The sequence below is a fragment of the Myotis myotis genome, unplaced genomic scaffold (genome assembly GCF_014108235.1).
Source record: "Myotis myotis isolate mMyoMyo1 unplaced genomic scaffold, mMyoMyo1.p scaffold_m19_p_18, whole genome shotgun sequence".
NCBI lineage: Eukaryota > Metazoa > Chordata > Mammalia > Chiroptera > Vespertilionidae > Myotis > Myotis myotis.
In genome coordinates this window covers 35,051,032-35,076,828 of record NW_023416322.1, presented here as the reverse complement: position 1 = coordinate 35,076,828, position 25,797 = coordinate 35,051,032, and the positions used below count along the sequence as shown (strand labels likewise).

General features: G+C 39.0%; 2 protein-coding genes across 7 annotated transcripts in view; both read right to left on the bottom strand.

Annotated features, from left to right (window-relative positions):
- Positions 1 to 832: 832 nt before the first annotated feature.
- Positions 833 to 11,430, bottom strand: NRAS (NRAS proto-oncogene, GTPase). 2 transcript variants are annotated; one of them, XR_004973274.1, is made up of 8 exons: positions 11,278 to 11,430; positions 10,664 to 10,791; positions 8,483 to 8,661; positions 5,921 to 6,080; positions 5,229 to 5,352; positions 4,868 to 4,909; positions 4,413 to 4,763; positions 833 to 1,439 (listed from the first exon to the last, which is right to left on the bottom strand). XR_004973274.1 is itself a non-coding variant. In XM_036343252.1 (7 exons), the coding sequence occupies exons 2-5, from the start codon at positions 10,772 to 10,774 to the stop codon at positions 5,233 to 5,235; spliced, it is 570 nt and encodes a 189-aa protein (XP_036199145.1). In that variant the 5' UTR covers positions 10,775 to 10,791; positions 11,278 to 11,430; the 3' UTR covers positions 833 to 4,763; positions 4,868 to 4,909; positions 5,229 to 5,232. The 2 variants fall into 2 exon arrangements, 1 of the variants encoding a protein (XP_036199145.1); XM_036343252.1 differs by having other exon boundaries at positions 833 to 4,763.
- A 104-nt stretch (positions 11,431 to 11,534) lies between these two features.
- Positions 11,535 to 25,797, bottom strand: part of CSDE1 (cold shock domain containing E1) — a 32,259-nt gene continuing 17,996 nt past the window's right edge. For 4 of the 5 annotated variants that reach the window (XM_036342251.1, XM_036342254.1, XM_036342255.1 and 1 more), the window contains 12 exons: positions 25,614 to 25,739; positions 24,773 to 24,985; positions 23,012 to 23,152; positions 22,757 to 22,921; positions 20,924 to 21,031; positions 20,240 to 20,415; positions 19,543 to 19,655; positions 18,219 to 18,338; positions 15,130 to 15,308; positions 14,142 to 14,305; positions 13,221 to 13,353; positions 11,535 to 12,830 (listed from right to left, as the gene is read on the bottom strand). In XM_036342251.1, the coding sequence (XP_036198144.1) occupies positions 12,783 to 12,830; positions 13,221 to 13,353; positions 14,142 to 14,305; positions 15,130 to 15,308; positions 18,219 to 18,338; positions 19,543 to 19,655; positions 20,240 to 20,415; positions 20,924 to 21,031; positions 22,757 to 22,921; positions 23,012 to 23,152; positions 24,773 to 24,985; positions 25,614 to 25,739 (1,686 nt within the window). In that variant the 3' untranslated portion in view covers positions 11,535 to 12,782. The remainder of the gene's footprint in view (positions 12,831 to 13,220; positions 13,354 to 14,141; positions 14,306 to 15,129; positions 15,309 to 18,218; positions 18,339 to 19,542; positions 19,656 to 20,239; positions 20,416 to 20,923; positions 21,032 to 22,756; positions 22,922 to 23,011; positions 23,153 to 24,772; positions 24,986 to 25,613; positions 25,740 to 25,797) is intronic. The other variant, XM_036342256.1, reaches the window with a different exon arrangement.

The window sequence follows — 25,797 nt, the reverse complement described above, 5'->3', positions numbered from 1 at the left end:
ACAAGCCAGGGCTGCAGCTTCATTTTGCTGAGCAGAATAGCAGCTCTTATCAAAAGAAAACCTTTACTTTCTCAGATATTGGGGGGTCAAGTATCAGCAGAAGAAAATATCTGCTATGTAGCATCAGTGCTTGATCTAAGGGGGAAATCTGTCCTACATACACAAAGTCCATGATTGCTTCTTTTTCACATGCATTTTATACTCTTCATGGTAGCCTCCTGTATAAACAGTATTTGTCACTTACATTTGGTTTCCTTAAGTTCAATTCAGTTCAAATATTAACTATCACCTCCCTATTCCCCTTTTAAGGAAAAAAAATAAAAAAATAAATTGAAGCCTTTGGTAGAATAAACCAAGGTCCTGATGATCAGTGTTCCAGGGTTGGGTGGAGAAGCCTAAGTTTGATAGCATTCTTTTATAAACATGTGTCATTAATTAGGGTTGGGAAATCTGAGATATCCTCATTCAACTTCCCTATTTTATAAATGAGGACACTGTAGGCTGGAATAGAAAATTATGGTTGGAACCCATGTTTTCTGGCTCCTAGACCAATGCTCTTCCAACCGTACCAAGATTGGTAGACTATGCAGTAATGCAGATGGGACAAAAGATTTCCAGTGGTAGTTTTAAGCACTTCATATTAATGTGAGAGAATGTGACATATAGCTATGAATCATTTGGCTGTGAATCACCCCCAAGTAATCATTTAAAGCACGCTTTGACATTTTAGATTGAGATCAAATGAGGAACTCAGGTCTTCCAACACCGTCACATTCAAAAGTTTGCCATGAATATTAACTTTCAATAAAGGCACTTTAGTGGGGAAAAATGATAACTGAGCAAAGAACTTCCAGTTTTTATTTTTTAAACATTTGAAAAGAAAAACATTCAACCAAAAATTTAAAAATTAGATGGATTAATTTACAATAAAATAGGCAACTTAAAATATCAGCCCTTTCATTTAGGGCCACGGAGGCCAATAGTTGCCGTTTAAACAGCAGAATTGCACAATCAATTATTTGACCTATATTTGATGGCACAGAAATATAGAAGTCACACAACACCCATTGAGATCCCTTCCTTCCAGAGTAGAAGTCATACAATTGCTTCTTAGGTCAGTACTCAGGCTTTTAAAAATCACCAGTTATATTTGAAATATATCTACAACTACTTTTATAACAAGAACACTTTTCAAACAATTCTCACAGGGAACACCTTCAAATAATTGTGGCACACTGGACTGCGTAAAGAAACAACAAAGATGTAAAACAATGTACAAAGTTACAGTCCCTTGTTTATGAAAACAACCCAAATAAAATATTTCCCCTAATTAATAACCCTGTTTCTTGTAACCTGTTAGCAGAGATGAATTACAAGAAGCAGACTGCGTGCACCATTTTTTGGTTCTTTGTTGTAGCTGCCAGCTTAAGGGTTCATGACTGTAAATGTAAAACAAAATATGATTATGCTCAGCAATTCTGGAATGGGAAAAAAACAAAATATCTCTTTAAAGTGTTTCTCTATTCTTGATTTCAAGTCAAGACAAAAAAATTCACAGCAGTTTAAAGGACCATGAACAGACTAAACACGGGGCCCACTAAAATACATGAGAACAATTTTACCCATTTCACTCCTGAAGTGGAAACTGTAACAAGTATGATACCGTATTAGCAAGTAACATTCTACAGGAAGCTGTTGGAGCAAATACAGCACTTAACAGGGTAGGCGTGGTAGCCTTTACACAGAACATCATATTTTCACGCTCTTGAACATGCAACCTTTAAAAAACAAAGTAATGTGTAATTTACAACAGCTGGCCAGGCACTTAACTTGGGGGCAGAGATTCAGATGTTGAGGTACATTAGAATTGTTTTCAGCAATTACAAACATACTCTAAACACCACACTTTATACCACACTAACTGAAGCTTTTCAGCATTTAACTGTAACTTTGTCACTCTACTGTGCCAAAATTCACACCTAAATGTAACTTCTTAAGAAGCTATTAAAAGAACATTTTCAAGTCTGAATTTTGGCCCCATTTAGATACTTCTGTGCTTACAACATACTTGAGAGAATGATAAGGGCTATGGGTTAAGGGCTATGGGAACATACAAAGGCTATGGGCACAAGAGCCACAAATCAGTTATCCTTCCCCCTAATTTGACATTAGAAAAAGAATCATACTGTCAGTAACATACACGAGAGGAGGAAGAGGGAGACAAGGACAAATGAGGGCAACTGAGGTAACAAGCCTCAATCCGGCCTCAAGAAAAACGACAAAGTGCCTGCCTGGCCAGTGTGGCTCAGTGGTTGAGCCTTGACCGATGAACCAAGAAGTCACAGTTCAATTCCCAGTCAGGGCACATGCCCAGGGTTGTGGGCTCGGTCCCAAGTAAGGGGTGTGCAAGAGGCAGCCGATTGATGATTCTCTCATCATTGATGTTTCTATCTCTCCCCCTCTCCCTTCCTCTCTGAAATCAATAAACATATATTAGAAAAAGAAAAATGACAGAGCAATGCTCCAAAAGCAGCAGAAACAAAGCAGCAGCAAGTTCCTGCTACCAGGTGTCAACAGCACTGTGAAAACTCGGAACGAACACGCAGGAGCACGGCTCTCTGAGTTCATTAAACTCTGGACACAGTATAGAGCGCTTCCTCTCTTCTGGACTCCCTTCAAGGCCATGTGGAGTTTGTGTAATAAGTGAAAATTCATACCGGAAGACAGAGGACCTCGTAAGTATTTACACATGAAAAGAGCAGAGCAGAAAGTGACCCTTCTGGAATTAGGCTTTTATCAGAAGTTACCTAAGTCTATTTTTCATTAGAATTACCAGGATATTATTTGCAAATGGAAAAGCCAAGTTTCCCAAATCCTCAAAACGAACAATTCATTATGGTTTCCATTCCTTTCTTCACAGCAATTCCAATTCAACAGCTTCTTGCTCTGAGCACACTCAGCTTCTGATAGCTCGTATGCAGACTAACTCAGCAACGCCTCGTCTTCAACTCTTCAAAGAACATAATGAGTCAAGAAAATTTTAAAACATTTCGATCGGAGGTACCCTCATTCTAAGAAACACAATGACAAAAATATTGGCTACATTTAGTTTCCAGGTGGCTGAAAGAGAGCCTAGACCAGGGGTGGGCAAACTTTTTGACTCGAGGGCCACAATGGGTTCTTAAACTGGACCGGAGGGCCGGAACAAAAGCATGGATGGAGTGTTTGTGTGAACTAATATAAATTCAAAGTAAACATCATTACATAAAAGGGTACGGTGTTTTTTTTTTTTAGTTTTATTCATTTCAAACGGGCCGGATGTGGCCCGCGGGCCGTAGTTAGCCCACGGCTGGTCTAGACACTTGGTTTCTGAAGACTGCTAAGCTGACCCTCCTCAGGGTACCAAGCCTTTTCGGTCATGATAACGGACTTGTGCGAGCTGACCTATTCTTTCCTTGCAGGATAACAGCATACATTCGCAAAACTACCAGCCGAGGTTATTGGTGCAAGGAGCAACCGTGGAAGAGCTGCTCTTCTCCCTCTGTGGTGCTAATGGGCTTGCTCACGTCTGAAGCGGTAACCCTGGCCCATTTAGCACCATGCTTTATCAACTGAAATAATGAATCAAACTGCAGCTGAGGGATGGAGGGTGGGGTGAAAAGGTGACTGATGGCAATTATATACATCACTAAGATACCAAGATATGTACTGAAAGTGTGTCTCTTAATATATTATGTCTGAGACTTGAAAATCATTGATCTCAGTATTAAATAAAACAGCATCCAATGTTTACAATTTTGCACACCTGTAAATGTAGAGCTTTCTGATAGAACCCAAATTTAAATACAAATGGAAGTTCACCGATTATCAGTAAGCTAGAAGAAACAAATTACATACATTTCATAGTTAGTAACCTACAAAAAAAAGAGGAGCACAGGTAAAAAAACAAATGAAATATAATTGTTTCCAGTTTCATCTTTCTCTTGGGAGAACCTAAAAACAGGTCAAAGCCAACTTCATGTAGGTAAGAAATGGCATCTGCTACTGTATCGGCACATCTTTCCCTCAAAGGCAGAGGTCACACACATAAATCAGGCATTCATTTCCACGTGTAATGGTTTTTTAAACATCCACTCCACTGAAGTATACAAACCACTTCTAGGAAAAAGGCACTTCATTGTGAAAGTTAGATTTAATTGCATGAAAGTCGAGAAGAGTACGAGAGACTCCAAAGTCTGTATTCACCTTTGTATTTACGAATACAGAGCAGATGCCAGTTTATAGCTGATAACATTATAAACAAACCAAACACCAACATTAACTATATTCTCAGCAAAACAGTAATTTATGACATCCCCCCGCCCCCAAATATAGTTCCAAGTTCCAAGTAAAAAGAAAAAAAAGATAATCACCAGCAGTTGCTACATTAGAGCTCAAGACATTGTTTTCTAGAGAATTTCATGTCTACAGTGTGGTTGGTTCTCTGTTTCAGAGCACGAATTGCTTTTCAGATGAAAAACCTGGGGTGGCAGAGGTGTTTGGGGAGAACCCAGAGTGGAAAAATACTGGGGAGCAACAAGAGGTTCATTTCTCTGGTCAGACAACCAAGTGAGGAGGTAGTTATTCTGAGAATTTCTCAGATAGAGAACATGGTACTGATCTATGGAGAGTCGGGAAGTAGCAGGAACTTCTGTGAGACTGAAGACAGCAACAGGAATACTTGTTTCTCCTCCAGGGAAGTCAGGACCAGGGCGTCAGTGCAGCTGAAACGAGATGGAACGTGTGTGTAAATGTCACCAGAGAGTGTAAGAAACACCAGGTGAAGAAATCAGTATGAATGACCCATTCACTTCCCAACGGGTCCTACCTGGACAGTGGCTCTTTTCTGATGCTAGAACTTTAGAAGTATCTATAAGAAAAAAAGACACACCATGTCATTATCATCTAGTTTTAATGCAGTGATTCCTCAAACTCCTGGTCAGTGCCAAGAATGTGGTATGCATACATTTCATAAATAGTGTCTTCTAATATTACTGACAAATAACCATTTCTGTAAAATAATGTTTAACAAATAGGTTAGACCTCAATACTCTCAGGAGGGGCATTGTAAGGGAAACATTTTATAGTTGTAAGCGAGAGATTATCAGGTAAATTACAACATAAAAAATAATAGCAACACTCCGCCAAACTGCCCAGTTTGTAATTATGCCCAGAGACCACATGCTCACCTTGTTACATCACCACACAAGGCAACCCCATGCAACCTTGAGTCCCATCATCACTGCTGTTGAGTTTTTTCATTCGGTACTGACGTATTTCTCTTACTAGTGTGTAAAAGGCATCTTCAACACCCTTTAAAAGAAAATGAAAAGACAGCCTAAAGGACACAATCCAAGTTGTAAGCTCTCTCTCTCTCACTTCTTTATGTGGATTTAGCATTCCAATGATTAAATCATTAACTGATAAAATAGAGTGGTGTAGAAAGAGGACACTGAATTTAGCATTTCTATTGAACCACATTAAGAGACAGATATACAAATGGCACATTTTGCAAAATTAACATTCCAGCAAAGAAAAACTGGTAATGTGGGACATACAGAACTACCTGATGCAAAGATTCCGTTCAGAAGAACTTAAAACCATAAGGAGTGGCTGGTGTTGGAGAAAAGACTAATGCTTGTAAGTATCTTGAATCAAAGGTCTTCATTTTAGTCCTATTTGTGCATGTTAATGCAGGAGTATAAATGTCACACCAGGATATTAACAAGTTCATTTTGGGTTTAAAGCAAAGATGAAAATAGAACACTATTACAAATCTGTAACAACAAAGAATGCGGATCAGAGCTCTAGCAAAGAGTCAATCAATCAAACCTTCCTGCCTTCAACAAACCCTTGCCAGGTGCGGGAAGCTGGACTCTACCTGTCTGGTCTTGGCTGAGGTTTCAATGAATGGAATCCCATAACTCTTGGCCAGTTCGTGGGCTTGTTTTGTGTCAACTGTCCTTGTTGGCAAATCACACTTGTTTCCTACTAGCACCATAGGTACATCGTCTGAGTCCTTCACTCGCTTAATCTGTTCCCTGAAAAAAGGAATATGTTATAAGAATAAGCCTTTTGGAAGGAATAAACAGCTAGAGCAAAAGAAACCTAGCAAGTTTTATCTAGTCTATTAGCTTCTAGTAGTGAGTGTCCCTCCCCCCACTGTTTACAAAAGACCTTACATAATGAGACTGGTTTAGGCTTGATTCAGCAGCTAGAGGAAAGCCAAGTACCAGCTCAACTTCTAGTGGAAATGGATGGTTAGTCTACTTTGACATGTCCTTATTAGGCTCCTTGATTCTCCAGACCTTGGCTCTGGATTTAATTGGCAACTCCGAATCATACTCTAGATTAAGATCCAAAGTGCAAAAAGTAAAGTTCATTGCCTCTAAATAACTTAAGATTCCCTTGAGAGCGATGGCATTTAATGGAAGACAGTCTACCCACTTCTCTACATGGGTGGTGTCCAAATGTTTCCTTCAAACAAAATTATAGCTGGGAGTCAAGATAAAAAATAGAAGACACCAGAACTGCTCTTATGAACGGTTCTGGAACTCCCAACTGACAGCACTTCCTTCAGTGACATTTAAGACACCGAGCAGTTTGGAAATGAATGCTCCAGATTCTCTTGACCAACACTGTCCAGTAGGACTTCTTACAATGATGAAAATGTTCTACGTCTGTCACGTCCAACTATATCCACTAGTCCCGTGGAGCTACTGAACACTGAGTCAGTCAGTGGGTACTATGGCCAAGGAACTGATTTTTCAATTTTATTTAATTTTATTAATTAATTCAGTTAACTGAAATAACCACACACTGAACAGCACTGCTTTAGACTCCACGCTTGGATTACGTACACAACCATGCACCTGAAATGCATGACAGTGGGGGTAATGGCAGGAGCCTATGCTAAGGGATAAGACAGCCTAAAGAGAAAAATAACTTCTAGAATTTCAGCAAGTATTAGATGCTTGCTAAGTGCCGGGCATTTTTATTAAGTACCGCTATTATTTCCAGAGAGGAAGTGGAAGACAGTAGAGCAGGTTTAGGAGAAAAAAACCCCACTGAATTCAGTTTGGGACTAGTTTGCTTCTGTGAGCAGACTTCTTCATACGGACAGGGCAGAAGCCAGGACTCAAGGTGGTAGGCACAACACTTGCACAGGCTTTTACTATGTGCATGTCACCGTTCTGAACGATTTCATGTTTATCGATTCATTTATTTTCACAACTCTTGGTAGAAATTATAACCTCCATGTTATAGATAAGGAAACTGAGGCACAGAGTTTCAGTAGTTTGCCCCAAAGTCCCATGGCTAATAGATGATGGAGCCAAGTTTCAACCCAGGCATCTATATTCTTAACCATTACATTATTCTGCTTAACGAATATGGAGTGCCCGGCTGGTGTGGCTAAGTGGTTGAGTGTCCACCCATGAACCAAGAGGTCCCGGTTTGATTCCAGGTTAGGGCACATCCCTGGGTTGCTGGCTCAATCCCAGTGGGGGGTTCATAGGAGGTAGCTAATCAATATGTCTCTCTCATCGATGTTTCTCTCTCGCCCTGTATCTGAAACAATAAAGAACAAAATATAAAAACATAATAAAAAAATAATAATAGCCCTAACTGGTTTGGCTCAGTGGATAGAGTGTCGGCCTGCGACTGAAGGGTCCCAGGATCGATTCCAGTCAAGGGCATGTACCTTGGTTGCGGGCACATCCCCAGTAGGGAGTGTGCAGGAGGCAGCTGATCGATGTTTCTCTCTCATTGATGTTTCTAACGCTCTATCCCTCTCCCTTCCTCTCCGTAAAAAAATCAATAAAATATATTTTAAAATAATAATAATAATAATAATATGGAGCTAAGAAAAGGAACCTTGGAGTTTTGTTCCTGGCTCTGCTACTAGTAACAGTTAAGACTCCAAAACCCTAATAAACGACATATTTCTGATTCTGTAAAATCAGAACGTTGTTTTCTTTTTTTATGGTCCAATTGAGCTTTGAAACTTTATGGTTTTACAGAGAAAGACAATCTTTACATTCCTTAGCCCAGCTTTCATCTTTAGCTACTCCCCAGATGTTTCTTCCTATCATGACCTCTATGACTTACTGAACAATGTTTCTCAGGCGTTTTCCTCTCTGAAATTCCTTTGTGATCTAATAACACCTCTAGTTCGCAATCACTCCCACTAGCAAGCTTCCTTGATTCACTATCACACATTCTAGCCATGGTATAGTACATAAAATAAATTCCAGCATTAACTTTCTGATTCTCAATGTCAAAAAAAACGAAAACCAACTCTTCCTGTAATGAAAAAAGCTGTATCATTCCTAGTGTGGCGTCCTCACCGCCCCCTGCCCACCCCCCCCCCACCCCCCCGCAACAAAGCTTCAGAACAAAGCTTAAAGATCATCCTTTCAGAAAACAATAACGCTCCTTGTACCTGTAGAGGTTAATATCTGCAAATGACTTGCTATTATTGATGGCGAATACACAGAGGAAGCCTTCTCCTGTCCTCATGTATTGGTCCCTCATAGCACTGTACTCCTCTTGTCCAGCTGTATCCAGTATATCCAATAGACAGGTTTCACCATCTATAACCACCTGTTTTCGGTAAGAATCCTGGGGGAAAGGGGAGAGGGAGATTCCACTTTTACTAAAAATCACAGGAAATGCAATGCTACTGCCCAGGTTAAGCAAGCTCCTACCCAAGTCCATTTCTCTCTCTCTGGTTTGTCCCTCAAACTGCTAATACACAATTACAAACAAAATACTTAATGTTTTCCCAGGAAAAATATCCCAAATCCTATATTGCAGAAAGGAAAATGTGAACACTCAGTTCCTGGAAAAGGTGAACAAATGTGGTCATTCAAAAGGCAGCTCCACTGCAGTTGGACTGGGGTTAATCCCAGTGCATGTCACTAAGGTGTGCACTGAACGTTTCGTATTTGAGTTGTTTATTGGACATTTAAAATTCTAAACAGACCTCCACCAATTTAGAACTTGGCCCTGGTTACAGTGCCACTTGTGCTTATGACTAAACACAAATACTTTTCATTTCAAACAAGGTCATAATACCAAATTATTTTTTCTCATCAAGGCAGATTGTACCTTTGGGAAATAATCCTCAATCAATTTCCTAAAGGTTACAAACAAGATATAATTCATTTCTTAAGTAGATCATATAAAAACACTTTCAATTGGGCTCGAAGGCAGACATTTTTACTTGCATTTTAATACTTAAATCCTGGGAATTCAAGTCAAATAAAATAACCTCACCATTCTTCGTAAAAGATCTGGCTCCAAAAACAGAATTCAACCTAATTTCCCAGCCCATTAATCAGTTAGTTCCTTTGTAACTCACTTAATTGCAGGACTGTACTTTCAAATTAAATAGAATTTACATCACCAAAACTTCTTAGAGCATAAAACATAGTTAAGTGTCTGTTCTAAGATGAGCAAAATAAAAATTATGAAGATAGGTTTTAGTCAAACTATTTTATGATAACAGAAGTCAGAGAAGTGGTTATCTCCTGGCAGGGTAAGAGAGTTTACTGGCTGGAAAGGGCATTTGAGAACTCTCTGGGGCATAGGAAATAGTATATTTTTTCATCTGAGTGGTGGTTATTATGTAAGTATATATATGTTTAAAAAGTCACTGAGCTGTAGATATAACATTTACGTATTTTACTGTATGTAAATTACCCAGCAATAACTAAAACTCTGAAAAATATTAAAAGGTTCTATTATCACTGAAGCTGTTAAGCCTAAAATAAAGTTTTGAGAAGAACTAATGAATAATTTTTAATAAGGTTATATTAGAGTTAGGTTGCATTAAACGCCCACTGGCTGAGTGGTAGGAAGACCAGGGTGTGGATTAAAACACGATAATCTCTAGAGTTACACATTTCTAAATTGAATAAAATTACAAGGCCCTTTACCGAAAGGGTGTATTTTGCCACTCATTGAAGCCAATCTTTAACATGAAGTCCCATTTAAATAAGTACCATTTATCCAGTGCTTTACCATTCACAAAAAAAATTAAACACATTTGATTTTCCACTTCATCCCTGTGTGGTAGGCAGGACAAGCTTATAGTAATTTAATAGATGAAGAAAATAAGGCTGAGAGAGAGAAAGTGATTGCTCAATATCACATAACTAAACAAAATGCAAACAGGGACTGAAATCTTAAGCACAGTGACTCAAAATGTTCTTTCTACTCCAACCACAGTGTTGGCTGCTTCAACGAGCTAAGAAATTACAATTGCAGAACAACCAGATCTCTGAATCCTTTACCTCCATCCTGCTATATTATTCAGACAATCGCTCTACCTATGGCCTGTGCTTTTTTTAAAATAGAGTTGTCATATACGAAGAAACTAAATGAGACCAACACTGAGTTTGCAAGTTTACAGAACTGTAACTTTTTAGAAAATCTTCAGCAGCTCATAAAAATGCACTCTTGTCCACACACATGGAAAGCTTTGCTTTATGTATTACTGAACGCAGTACCCAAAATAACTTTCCACTTTCTTTCCTGTCGATTCCCTTAGCTAAAGGGTAAGGGCGAGGGTAAACGGAAGGAAAAGAGGCAGGGGCAGCGGGCTGCCGCTGGGCCTCACCTCTATGGTGGGATCATATTCATCTACAAAGTGGTTCTGGATTAGCTGGATCGTCAGCGCGCTTTTCCCAACACCACCTGCTCCAACCACCACCAGTTTGTACTCGGTCATTTCACAGCAGCAAGAACCTGCGGGAAAGCAGCAATGAGGGTTAACCGGAGAGCCACCTCTACAGCGCTTCAGAGCTTTCTATAATCCATAGTGGCTAAAACCGGCGTTTGAAATGTATCGGTCCCATGCACGTGACCCTCCGCTCGGTTCCCAGTGATTCAGGAATGCAAAACCACGAGTGACCGTGGGTCTCGGGATGCTGAATTCGTCTTCGAGCTACCCCCACCTCATCTATTTTTCAACAGCCCGAGGGCCCCGCCCTCGGCCTAAGGTACAGGAACCCCCTTCCTGCTCCTCTCGCAAGGCTTCTCGGCGGCGGCGGCGGGGGGCAGGCTGCCGTCAGGCCGCCCTTCCCTTCCAGTCCCCCACCTGTCCGCAGGATCTCCCCGTGGGGCTCGAAACCAAGGACCCCCGCCCCGGGCCTTTGTCTCTGCTCGCGGATTCCGCCAATAACCAGACGCCTGCAAGCTCCTAGCCCAACGCAACACACGCCGGAGCCTCACCTCAAGCTCCGGTGCCTCCGCTGCGGACGGGTTTAGAACCACCACCAGGAAAAATGTTGGAGACCCCGGAACCGCCATGAACAGCCCCCACCAGGGAGCGGCACTTCCGGCCCCGCCCGCTACGTAATCAGTAGGCGCCCCGGCTCCCGAGTCCCCGCCCCGGCCACGTGGGCCTCCGACCCGAGAGTCAAGCTGCTGGCCGCACCCAAACCCGCCCCTCCCACTCAGGACATTTCAATAATGAAAGCGCTAGGTGCTGGTGTCTCAAAAATCAGTAAAACTTTATTCGCTTCCATTCTTTCGCCATTAACAGAAAACTGGAGAAAGCAAAAATGTTTTGTGTTTACAAAGATAAATGGCCTCTTTACCCAGAGAAGATCAAAACCTCAAATGACAACGGGGAAGATAAAAGCGCCCTCCCCCACATCCCCTGAGCTGACCCTTGTCATCTTAGACAAAGCTTCCAGTCCACTGGCCAGGGATCCTGCGTGTGGCCAATTCAAGATGCGGGCCAAGAAATCAGACCAATCCGTTCCCGTGATATAAAGTTGAACAGAAGCTACACCAAGGGTCAAGTGCCTGCATGTTACAGGACACAGGAACCAGGCGGCTACTTATAAAAAAAACAAGATTCATTTCAGGCACAATTTTTTTATTTTTTTGTTTGTTTTGTTTTAAATCATTAAAAGAAACTGGGTCCTAGAAGCTGCAGTGATCTAAGCAGCAGCAAGTTTGTGCATTCGTCGTTTAAATACGTTTAAATTATCACACTGCTGGCACACCTCATTTGCATGAAATTCTGCACCACACATACTAATTGTGGAAAATTTACCCCCCACCCCATCCCAAGGGAAAAAAAAAAACTACTTTGGAAGATAATTCTCATTGAAATCTACCCAAAATTCGTTTAAGTGGACTGTGACAAGATTATAAATGATATGAAAAATAACATTTTAACATTTGGCCATCAACTTAAGAAAATGGTTTGCCTATACAAATTTTTAAATTTTTTAATATAGCCTACCCTCATATGGTCCTCAGAATTAAAGCATAATGAACAGGAAAGAAAAGGAAAAGAATGCAACTGAGTGCTAAGGCAGGACATCTTGCCAGAAGTAATGAAGGTAGAATATATGCTAAATATCAAGTGCAGAATTTCATACAGCCAACAAGGTAACAGTCTATATTTTTCACTTACACGGGCGAAGTGGATTTTGCAATTACCAGTTGCGTTAAATGCACCAAATAAAGCTCCTAAAATTGATACTACAAGGCGCCACCTTAAGTTTTCCAGGCTGCAACTGTGCATAATTTTAAAATGGTTTTCTTAAATTTATTTATTTTTTTAAACATAACATGAGGAAGGTGTTAAAACTGGTGTAATAGCTCAATAGAATAAGTATTCCAGATTTTGGGGAGGGATGAAGAGGGAGATATTCAGAACCCTTCACCAGAATCCCCCCAACTTGATCATCGTGGATTAATGATGTGCTTTGTGGATGTGGTTAGTCAATGACACCAGCCTGACGGATCTTTCTTTCTACACCAAATCCCTGTGAAAAAATAAAATTGCAGTTAATGACCTCAGGGTATGACAATCACAGCACATTCACAATTCCAAAGTGAACTTCAAAAGCATTACTTTTCATCATCTTAACCACTACCAGTTTTTTCTCAGAGGAAATCTTACATAGTAAGCCCTCCTGATCTATTATCTACAACTAAGTTCAAAGTATCAGGAAAACAAAGAAATGTGCTTCTTACTGGTAAGCAACCATTATGTTGGGGACTGAACCAATATGTAGGGAAGGAGTCCTAACTAGTTATAAGCAATACTAATGCTCCGTAAGCGCTCTGAGATATGCTAAAATAGGACCTCAAGTATCATGCTGGTCTGTCACGTCACCACCTTCCCTCCCCCAAAGCCTTGTATACCCTCATACCATTGAGTTATCTGGTCCCCTTGGCTGACGAAGAACCATTAGGCGAGGAGCACTGGCATCATCCAGAGTGATGTTCTTCAAGCGATTGACCAACCTATCAGGTCGTGGAGCTGCAACAGCCTTGGGGCCCTCGCTGTAACCAAGTCAAGAAGTGAGAAGCAGCAACACGTGGTGGGAAGAAGCAAGTACTTAGAGAGGAGTGTATTTTCCACCTAACTACCCAAGTGACTCAGTTTTAATGAGGGGGACTCTTGCCTCATTTAGCTAGCTAGCTGGCAAGACAGGACAGACAAGTTTCTTTATGTTTTTATTCCCAACTCAAGGTTTATTCCTGCATAGGAGCTGGAAGAATCGTTTGGGTGACGGTCATCCCCAGACTGGTCTGCATCCAGAAAGACCAGTTTCACAGACACATAAAACAAGGTAGTGGATGTGAAAAACCTTAGAAGAGTTATAAATAAAGAAATATTTCCAGAGACTCCCAGCTTCTAGCATGATAACAATGTTATTAAAAAAAACTCATACACAAAAACAAAAAAACACAGAGTCAGAACTGCTAATCTATAAAATTAGACTTTTAAGCACCATATAACTCAGAAATGGCTTAATGGAAAAACAAACAAACAAAAAACCCACACAAAAAAAGCTAAGCAGAATCCTTTAAGAACAAGGACTACATCATCATTTTATATTTAAGACCTATTATATAGCAAGTGCCTAATTAATATTCCACTGGGTCAGATTTATGGAACTAAAAGTTTACACAATGAAGAATAGAGGTAAAAGACACAAAGTACCAAGAAATAACCAAGTGGCAGTAGAAAATTAAGAAAAGCAGAGATGGAAAAGTGAAGAAATGTGATAATGAAGAGATTGCAAGTTGTCCAGGGAGATTGTTTTAATCCAACAAGAAAAACTCACCAGACTCGCCAAACATTACAAGCGCTGCACTTGCCAGTGCGCTGATTAAGAATCACTGAGAATTCCACCTCATCTCCAGCCTGTAGCTCAATGCCATCCTGAACTTCTTTCACATGGAAAAAGAGCTTCTTGCTATCTCCTACTTCATAGTTAATGAAGCCAAACTGAAATTTAAAAACAAAAATACATATCACAGTGGTAGAGTGCCTCACTTTGAATGAAGCACAATGTGTTACCCTAACAAGAAGGGGTTTACAAAACATGGTATTAATACTGATGCTCCAGTTCAGCTGCCTGTGCTAGAACGTAACAGCATTGTAAGTCAGCATAACTTGCCAGGGCAGAAATATAAATTTGAAATCACTGCCCTATTATAGCCTGGCTGAAACAAGTAGAAAGGCTGCCCTGTGCCTCATATATGAGCTAAATTTTTGAATAATGTAAAATCTTTAGTGAGCTGTTACATAAATATATGCATTGTTTTCATCTATTCCAGAATTATTAAGCTAGGTTATGGTATTAAAAAAAAACAGCCATACAAAATATTTTATTTACAATACTGATATTTAAAAATGTCCTGGACTCAGAGGGATTTTCTTGAGATCTCAATACCAGGAATAGATTTGTTTGCCCTAAAGCTTATTTTATGAACACTTCTACACATGGTTTCTTTCCTTGTGTGGCTTACAAAAGAATCTCTGACCTTTAAATCTTTCTATTCTGAAAATCCCACTCTAAGTTTATTTTCCCCATCATGTAATGTTAGTTATCAATACTTTTTTTTCTAGTATCACCCCCCCCCCCCCCCCCCCGCCTAATGTAGTTTTCTTCATGTTTATATAGGCTAGCTCAAATTATTGAAAAAAGGGTAAAGTAGAATTAAAAACCAGATGAATGTTGATGAATCTCCCTTGGCTGAAAAAATTTCAAGGTTTGGTTACCAATTCATAAAAGGATCAATTTCAGATGCAGAAATACTGCCACTTACCTGATCTTTCACACATTCCACAGTGGCCCTACGCAGAGGTGTGATGTTGTAAGCCATAGTCTGTGCATTTTGGCCCAGGACACACAATTGGAATTTGACACTCTCCCCTTTCTGCAGGCAATCCCCTTTGTTGGCCATTCCAACTATGCCAAATGGATAGACCTCTCCTTTCATATCCCCTGTAGGGAGAAAAAGGTACAAAGACTAAAGGTAATATTTCACAACAGCCCTCTGCTGATGATCCTAATAAATTTATAAAAGGTTCCAAAAAGTATTTTTTTTTGACCCTGAGATATCCTACTTTAAAAGCTTCAATGAAATCCAAAATACTACAATGAAAGCAAACAAGAGCCTGTAGCTCATTACCTTAATAGCGAGTGAACAGTTTTAAATGACATTTATGCAATTAAAAATAATACTATCACTTACAATCTCATCACCTAAATATTTGAGCTTTTTAAGCACTAAGGGTTGCTAATATGATCCCCTGGATTATCTTCTTCTCAAGGTCACCTATGAGCCAACCAAAATATTCCTGACCCATACTCAACTAGGTATTAAAACAGTAAGCCAGGTACATGCAAAGACAATGTAAATAAATTTCTTTGCCATTCTACTTCCTTTCTTTGTTCTGATTTTGACACCCTCAAATCAACAGGCACCTTTTTCTTAAATCAGGGCTCAGCACACTCTCTCTAGAGCACCGTCCTGTACACCAAAAGGTTGCGGGCTCAATTCCGGTCAGGGCAGCACATACACAGGTTGCAGGTTCAACCCCAGTCTGGGCACAATAGATGTTTCTCTCTGACATTGATGTTTCGCTCTCTCTCTCACTCCTCCCTGCCTTCCTCTCTCTAAAATCAATAAAGAGTATTCCTCGGGATTAAAGAATAAAAGAGCTAGATGGTAAATATTCTAGGCTTATAGGTCATTCTATAAATCACAACTACTCAACTTTGCTGTTGTAGTCAGAAAGCTACCAAAGACAATACAGGGATGGGCAGAGGTAGTTTTACAGTTGTTTGAAAATACAATAAACTGTGTTTCACATATTCATGACTGTAAACCCACTTTTGCTCACCTTATATGTAAACGAGTGGTCAGTTGTGTTTCAAAAAAACCAAAAAACCCACAGCCCCAGATGGTTTGGCTCAGTGGATAGAGCGTCGGCCTGCAGACTAAAAGGTCCCGGGTCTGATTCCAGTCAAGGGCAAATGCCTGGGTTGCGGGCTCGATCCCCAGTAGGGGGCATGTAGGAGGCAGCTGAACAATGCTTCTCTCTCATTGATGTTTCTCTCTCTCTCTCTCCCTCTCCCTTCCTCTCTGAAATCAGTAAAAATATATTTAAACAAACAAACCACTATATTTGCTGAGGTCTGCCCTAGAGTAAAATGTTGGCTGAAGGTCATGGATAAAAACCGGGCCAAAGAGTCCAGCTGCTTCTCAATTCACCTGAATGGTGAATCTACTGAACCAAGAAAGGTGGAGAAAAGGAGAAAAAAAATGCAGGTGGAAGTAGAAGCTTCAGAACTGCAATTTCATTTAACCATTCTCTTGATTTTAGAGTCGAAAACCTTGAGGAGATACTTCTAATATCAAGTCATGCAGAAGGTTTAGAGGCAGTTGGTCGGATATAGTGGTATTAAGAGTAACTACCAAATATTACAAACTTATATGGATTGATATTTAATCTTATTCTGAGGTTGAAGATATTATCCTCATCTAAAGATGAAGAAACTGAGCTAGGGAAGATTTAAGTAATTTGTCCGAAGTTATACAGCTAGAAGTGGAAGAGATGGTGTTCAGATCTAGGTCTCTCCGACGCCAAAGCTCAAGGTCTTATCTTACACCGAGTTACAGATGTATTCCTAAATAAGAAAAGAACTATTCTCACCATCAAGTGGGAAAATGTGAACTGATTAGTTTCAGAAATCTCTAGGCTTAGAGGTTTCAGAAAAGTTTTATATATCCTATAGCCAGTGTTGAAAAATAAGTAGATTGAGGGGTTGGGAATGCAAAAGGAAGTAAAAGGGGCATTTAGAGAGGGAAGAAGGGTGATTTGATATTATCTCACGAGTTAGCTGCCCATGTCCCTAAGGCCCTTTTCGGGGTATGGTATCATCATGGCATTAGTTTAAAAGACTGGTTTGCTATAAAATGAACTCATATTTGGAGGTGTGTGCAGTGGGGCACTGGTTCTACGTAAAACACAAATTCCTAAGAACCTCATGAGGTAAAGGAACATGTTATGCAGGTTCATTTCTTTCTCTCTATGACCTACTCTTCCCCAGTCTATGTTCTCTCTGACTCAGACAACGCAAGATTTCCTGTTTGTAAGCCAGGCTATCATCTTTGGTTGGAATTTCAAACCCTCTCATCAACCCAATTATTTTGGTAATTTTGCTAAACTAATTATTCACTGTTCCCTACTATCATTTCTACTGCAAACTTATTTTACAAACAAAGTGGATCTTCTTGGGTGGTAACTGTTTGTGGTGAGGCGTGGCATCAGAATTCAGGGAGTTACTAAAGATGGGGAGAAAAAAGCAGAAAGTGGAAAATATAGGGAGTCTTGGCTTAGAGACAAGTAGTTCGTAAAATTCCCAATGGAGCCCTAAGTATTAAGGAATAGATATAGTGAACTTTTACAGGAAGCAAAAATATTTATATAATTGAATGGTTAATTAGAGGAATGTGTTAATACTGATGTAAATAACCAGTGAATAATAAAGAAAAACTATAAAGTTGTACTAAATCAATTCGATTGTGAATATTTGGTTATCACAGACAATAAATGCATTTTTTTAAGTGTGCGATTCTGTTCTCGGTCTATTTCAATATAACTCAGTTAGGTGCACATTTATCAGTGATATGTTCACACAGTAGTCATTTGTTTACTACATAAACCCAGGCTGATCTCATTCCCAGAGATATGAAAATAAAAGCCAGGCATGGGGAGGAGAGTCACTTTCCTTAGTTCAGTTTTTAAGGAATTTGGAAACAACTGTAACACAAAGCATCACATTTTTAAATCTTCAAAGTGCTCATCCAAAGTAAGGTAAACTGCAATCTGACAGAGATGCTCTTACCTTCCTCCATGATCTCAATCATTCCTTGGTACTCAGTCTGTGTTGGATCAACACTTCTCAAGGGGCGAATGACTTTACCAGAATAGATGGTAGGATCTGCTTCTTCAGTAATGCCATTCACTACAAAACAGAAGTGTGTATATATCTCACTCTACAATTTTATTTATACTCTAGCTCAGAGGAAAGAGAGAGAAATCATCAGAACAAATGTTAACAGATGACTGGTTGCCCTAGCCAGGTGGCTCAGTTGGTTGGAGCATCTCACCGAAAGGTGACGAGCTTGATCCCAGTCAGGGCACATAACCAGGTTTCTTGTTTGATTCCTGGTTGGGGTGTGGGTGAGAGGCAACCAATTGATTTTTCTTTTTTACACTGATTTTTTTCTCTCTCCCCCTCCCCTTTCTCTAAGATTAAAAAAAAAAAAAGATTGGTTGGTTGCCAGCTATTTCTAAACTACTATTAAAATAAGTTAATTTGTTTAAGGAACTAACAAATATACATATTTAAAACATGTCTTGTTCTCTCACCTTTTTCAGGTGACCAAATGTCACTTTTTTTGTGAGGCCTTCCCTGGTCTTTAAAATGGCAACCCCAATACTCACATACAGTCCTGATTTATTTCATATTAACAATATGTATTACTATCTTTCTAAACATACTACATACAATATTTTACGCATCTCCATTTGCTTGTAATAGGGGTTATAAGTATAAATCCCAAAGAACAGGAGTTGCTGATTTATTTGCTGCTCTCCCCGCCCCCCATTCCCAAAACATAGCATGCACTTAATATTTATTGAACAGAAATGAACATCCTTGGCTGTCATTTCTCTAGGTCTAAACAAGAGAAAGTATTATTTGGGGAGTTGAGATAAAAGTCAAAAGTGCAGGCCTTTAAAAAAATTGGAGGTGCTAAAATAGCAAGGATTTTCTTAAGTTTGACTCATCCTTCTCCAAAACGGTTTTCTAGAGGAATGCCCCTCTCCTCAACCCTGGGAAGATTTATATCTTGGAGTTATTTTTAAAAGAGAGATTGAATTGAAAATAAAGCAAATAATCTAAAATATCTAAAACGGTGGTTCTCAAACTTCAGTGTACGTCAGAATCACCCCAAAGGGTTTATTAAAATAGACTGCCTATCTCCAGGGTTTCAGAAGGTTGGGTGGGGTCAGAGAGCCTGTATTTCTAAAGTGGCCAGGGGATACTGCTGGATCTGGGGAACACAGCTGGGGAACCACTGATCCAGAACAACTGAATTTTTTTGCTCCCTCTCCCAGCCTATTATCCCTCATTTCTCACCCAAAACATAGACTGAGTAACTTACCCGAGTGTGTTTTGTTGACTTTTTCTGCACTGACTTTGTTGCCTTTGCCTTTGGACAAGCTGTACTCGACCATGTCCCCCAGTTCCAGGCTATCGACATCACCAGAGAACTCACTGAGGGGGGGAAAGAAAATGACATTTGAATAAGCAATAATCATAAGCAACAGTAACAAGCAGCCTTTCTTTCTTGTGTAACAACATTCATGGTGTGCCTAGCTATACTGTTTTAAGCACAATCTATGAACTGGCTCATTTAATCCTCATAAACAACCTGTGAGGAGGTACCATTACCCTCAGCTTCAAGATAATGAAACTAAGATACCAGGAGGTCAATTTCATTTGATAAAAGTTACATAGATAATAAGTGGCAGAGCCTGGATTCAAACTTAACTGCCTGGTTCCAAGAGCCCATGCTCTTAACCACTATTCAATCTTATAACAGCAAAAGCATACGTAGCAACATATAAAAGAGTAGTCTTTCACTGAACCAGAAAGGCTCCTATCCAATGTTCAAAACACATGCAGGCCTTTCTACGTCTTTTGGCCACACGCTCTCTCTACAAAAGGAGATGATTAATGTTCCACTAATACAAAATTTGGGATTAAAAAAATATGTAACTGCCAAATACTAAATGTTTTTGACTCTAAAATCAAAGAATGAATAGTAAGCTGTAAATTCCTAAAAAGGCATTTCTTACCTGTAATGGAAAAAGATTTCCTTATCATGATTGGCTGTTTCAATAAATCCAAAATTATCCTTCAGAGTTGCCACATAACCCAAGAGCCTCTTGGAGTTAGAATTTCGACCTAAAAGTCGCACACAGGTTGCAATCTGCTGTCCAGGCCTCTGTTTGTCACTAATACTAAATTCAACCTGTGGAAAAATAAGGATGCTCATTAATACCATGTCATTTCCACACCAAGCTCTTAACTTAGACTATGCTTTCCACTCCAAATATCCTCTATAAATAAATTCTTAATTTCTCTGAAAGAGGGCTATCACAAAACCAGACATACTAAGAGAAAAATGAACAGCAATATAAAATCACTGGTGTGAATTCACTTTGATAATGTTTCAAGTGGCTGTTTTAATTTTCTTACTAATATTAATTTTATCTAAGCTAACTGATTTAGGCATATCTTATCTAAAATGTTTAAATATTGGCTCCGTAAAGAGCTTAAGAGCTTGCTAGACCCTGTTCTGAGTAAACTGCTCTTAAATAGGAAGAGGTTCATATAAACTTGCAAGCACATAAAATTTTATTAACAGCACCATCTACTTGTGAAATTCCTACTATACTGGTAATAACTATTTTGCAGAATTAATATTTAAGATGACAGCCCCCAATGGTCCCTCTCTAAAATAAGCAGGATTATCTTACCTTATCCCCTATTTGAGGAGAAGTAGATCCGTCCACATCCTTAGCTTGAAAAGCAATAGTCAATTTCACCCCACAATCATCATAAGCAATAATACCATCCTCAGCCTCCTAAAGAAAAAGAATATAATGAAAAGAAGAACAAAAAAGCAATATAAAAAGTTATAGTTCTTATCCTTGAGCCAACGAATTGGCACAATTGTAAAAATTTCCTAATCCAGGATTCTAACAATAATAGATTTTTCAGATGAATGAAAGGCAGTCTTGCCTTAAGCCACAACTGACTCAATTTGCTGTAATTGGTTTCTTTAGTCTTAAGAAGCTAATTTTTGCTGTTGAGGGAAACCTAATTGAAAATTTGTTACATGCCCATTCCATACTATTCATAGCTAATGAGAAATCAAACTGGGCATGTATTTTCAACCAGGTGGAAATTCTGTAGGACAGGAAGACTTTGTGTCACCTATTTTGAATATCCCAAAGTACTCACAGTGTTTTGTATATAATGTTAATCAATATATTTGCCAATGCATGAGAATTTGCAGTTCAGAGTATTTGATATTCAAATAGGTGATTAAGCTATGACATGCCAATGTTTTCAAAGTAACACTTAAATCACTGTCAAATACCAGAAGTGATGCTAAGGATCTGACTCCGGTTAAGTGAAGAATGATATTGTTCAGGGAATTCAGGTCTGACTCCAATGGCATTGACTCTTTTGCCAGTTATCCAATGCCACAATCTCAGCATTCATTTTTGCTCTCTCTCTACCCATTAACCTCAATATCCAGTAAACATCTGACAAACAGTATATACCAAATCTATTAAATAGAGATAAGATGATCCCTCTCTAATGTACCTTCTTTTGTCTATAACCATGCTGTCTCTAGTTCAAGAACTACCTAAACTATTAAATACCAGTAATTTCCTATCCAGCCTCTTCCATCTTTTGTCTTTCTCCACCCCCATCTAGGGTTCATACTAATGCCAGTATCTTCCTGAACTGCACACGCAATGTCACTTTCCAACAGAAAACTTTTTCTGACTACAGAACAAGGTCTAAATTCTTTAGAGTAGCCATCACCACCTTCTTAATCTATCTGTATCCTGATCTTTTCATCCTTATTTCTCCCACTCACCCCACCAAAGAAAAAGTACCCATGTTCCTGTCAAAGTACTTGGTGCTTTCTAAAGAAATCCCGAATTTTTCTCCTCTGTACTTCTATTGTAATGCATGTCCTTTCCTCATTTATTTCCACCTATTAAATATCAATACTATAATGAAAACATCCCAGATTCTGCTAGTTTAGAACTTCCCCAAAGTGAAACTGACCTTTTACATAAACATTTTATATTCTGTATGAATTACTTGTTTCTATAAAAGCCTCAATTTTATTTACTTGACAGCAGATTCAGTGGACTTTTCAATAAATGAAGCTCAAATGTGTGAAGTGCATCTACCTAAATTTGAAAGTTCTAAACTGTTTAAAAGAATGTACTATCATTCTAACGGGGGTCATTTTAGGACATTTGGCAGTAGCTAGAGCCACTTTTGACTGTCACACAGGGGGAGAAGAGAGATACTGGCCTCTAGTGGATAGAGGTTAGGGATGCTACTAAACATCCCACAATACACAGAACAGCCCCACATCCACAAGGTATTATCCAGCCCCAAATGTCCATAATGCTGACATTAAAAAACCTTGTTCTAGTTTAGTTTAGTTAATATAACAGGTAATTCTGAAAGATAATATTCCATTATTGTGTGGATAGTGTTTGCCTTTAAGCAGAAAAGGAATAAAGAGCTACAGAAATTATCGATGATGTAAGACTTACCTTTTCCTTGCCTTTATTTGGGCTAGTGGTTTTAGGATTGGAAAAAGTGGCTTCTTTTTCTACAGTGCCCAGAAAACGATGATCTGAATGGGAATGGAATGAAACCGTGCCCTTGGGAAGTTTTTTAATCCTAATAGCATGATTTCTTTGGGCAGAGAGCATATCCTACAAGTAATAAACAAAAATAACTTAAACTGGAAAAGAAAGCATAAAAAAAATAAAACCCCACTATTACTTTTCTCAAAAACTACTCACAGGAACCACAGTAAACTCTACTTCATCTGCAATATGGAGTTGGTTCCCATCCAGAATTTCACTATAGTGGAAGAACATACGAGCATCGCGATCCACACACTTGATGAAACCAAAACCATCTCTCATGGCAGCAATTACACCCTGAAACACAAATAATAGTTTCACTGGCTGTGAAGCTTTTCAAAACAACATTCAAGCATGCAAACATAATCAAGTTAAATTAGGAATTCTTTGACCCAAATTCTGTATCCACATTGCAATTTTTCCTTCTGTCTTTCTTCATTTTGAGAGTATGTTTATTAAAGCTGGGGAGAGTGAAACAAGGAAGGGCTTAGGATAGAAGCAGCAACAGGAGAGAGTCTAGGCTGGGCTGTTTTGGCTGAGAAGTCAGAGAAAAGGGGGCCTTGGAGACAGCTTCAGGGGGTGAGCTCGGGACCAGCTGCTGCTGTCCATTGCTCCCCTGACTGCAAGTCTCATGGGGTCCTTAGAGTTTAGGAAATGTACACCTGTGAGGGAGGGTGAGGGGAAAGAAAAAGGTGTGGGTGTCCTCCTGGGAAGAGGAGTGTGCAGTAATTTTTCCATTTAAATACAAACTCACTGCTTTAGTGAAGTAAACCAATTTCTAAGCAACTGAGACCCACCAGATGCTACACTCCTTGGCCAACATGCACTAGAAAAAGTCAGATTTAAATGTAAATATATGCACACAATGTACTCCATTTAATTCTCAATTCTGTGAACTTAGTAGTATTATGTTTTTGCAAGATAAGATAGTCAAGGCTGACAGAGGTTAAACAATTTGTCCAAAGCACACAGCTAATAAGTGGCAGACAAGATTACAAACAAGGTCCAAACTTAATGACAATATGACTTCCAGAGATGTAAAAAAATCTATAGGCCGATACTTCAACAGTCAACTAAAGGTAACTCTCTGATCTATACCTCAAAAATTTTATGTGAGTTTAGGCACAGGAAGGACTTAAGGTTTAGGTCTAAAGACTAAAATCCTCACTAAATTATCAGCTCTATGAGGGCATTACATCCAGAGTAGGCGGCACATGGCAGGTCTTCAAATGTTCACTGAAGCACAATTATTGACATTTAATCCTTGCTAAATCCTGATGGTAGTCAAGCTACTCAACAATGAATCTCATGCCGTAAAGCAAAAACAGATCCTGCCTAGAAATGGTTTTTTAAGATCATGCATTTAGATCTCCAGATTTTTAGGTAGAGATATACTGTAGATGTTATGACCCAAAGCAGAACTAAATGTAAATTATATTAGGGAAAGTTAATTCATGAAAATTGAGCTTGTAAAAAATAATTCTGGAATATGTCACTCCTGAACATATACCCACTAAAAGAATTCACAAAGTCCAGATGTAAAAACAAAAGAAACAAACTTATCTAACTATTTTTAACCTAGTGTTTACAAAAACAGTTTGGAAAAATCTGCTTTCAAATTGATAGGCTCAAATCTTCTCAGTCTTCATATTTAAGGGCCAGATAATCACTAACTCTCAAAGACCTTGAAAATCATCCTGTCCAAATTTCCATTCTAAAACTTTCCCACATCTCTACAAGGTAAGTAGCAGAGCTAGATGTCAAACCTAGACGGACTCGCACTGTGTTATTAATTACCTTAACAAGGTAACAGCCCAATATCGTCATTAACTTAAATAATTTTTAATATAGTATTATAAACTTGAATACTCCACCACTCCACCTTCATACTGGATACTTAAAACAACCAACACTTACCATTTCTCTGGCTTCATTAGTGAACTGAAATGTATTTGATAGAACTTCTATGTTGGTTGCTCGTTCTAATTTGTCACGTCGATCTGTTGAAATATTAAACCTAACATGGTCGCCTTCCAACAGGGTCACCTTGGATTTTGTATCTTTGTCTCCAAAGGGAAGTTCTTTAGGAATCACAAAGTTAACTTTAATGCGTCCTGGCAATGGATCATTCTGATGAGAAGGAAAAACTATTTTTAGCTGGAGATTTCCCATCCTTCCTAGTTCTAAGTCAAACAAGAAGAACACAGCAAACCCATGTTATTTATAATAGTTCCCTGAAGGGAAAAAAGGGGTCGACAACTTAAGTCCACTTTGAAAGCTTTGTGTTCTATGGTAAGTAACATAATAAAACCATGAGATCACAACACTACAATAAAGGCCCCGCACACTGACACACAAGTTTTAAGGAAAACTGTTTTAGTTTTGTATGTTATACATTTCCTTAGCACTATCGCCGACCCCCGCCCACTCCCAGGTCTCATCTCCTTTCCCCCACGAAAGAAACAAACTGGCAGTGGGTGGCATAGTGGTGGGAACAAATGTGCACCAAAATTATTGTTTTCCATTTTAACAAGCATTTATTTTGTTCCCTTTTCCTTATGGCTCAGTATAACAACAAAATAAAATTAAAAAACTACACTCATGGATAAATCAATCAATGGCTTCTCATTTAGTTTAATTATACATATCAAGAAATATTTCATTGCTCAACTACCACAGAATTACATTAATCAAATGGGATAAAAATTCTGTTACTGATGAGGCAAAGAAGACTCTCCAGAAAAAAAAGACCATTTACCTGGTTTTTACTGGTAACTTTTGGGATAACTTTGGTTACAGTTCCTTCAAAATGTTCAAAGCTGATATCTTCAAAAATGACTGTTCCTTGAGGCAATAGTCTGACATCTGTTGCAACTTCTTTACCCTAAATCAAAAGGGGGTGGGAGGGAAATGTCACTTTAAATGTTTCCTAAAAATGTAAT

Excerpts from the sequence above, each read along its gene's own strand:
- NRAS (XM_036343252.1), bottom strand. The coding sequence starts at position 10,774 with ATGACCGAGTACAAACTGGTGGTGGTTGGAGCAGGTGGTGTTGGGAAA. Across the intron at positions 8,662-10,663 it reads AATATGATCCCACCATAGAG|GATTCTTACCGAAAACAGGT; the intron begins GTGAGGCCCAGC and ends CCTTTCCCCCAG. Across the intron at positions 6,081-8,482 it reads GCAGATATTAACCTCTACAG|GGAACAGATTAAGCGAGTGA; the intron begins GTACAAGGAGCG and ends TCCTTTTTTCAG.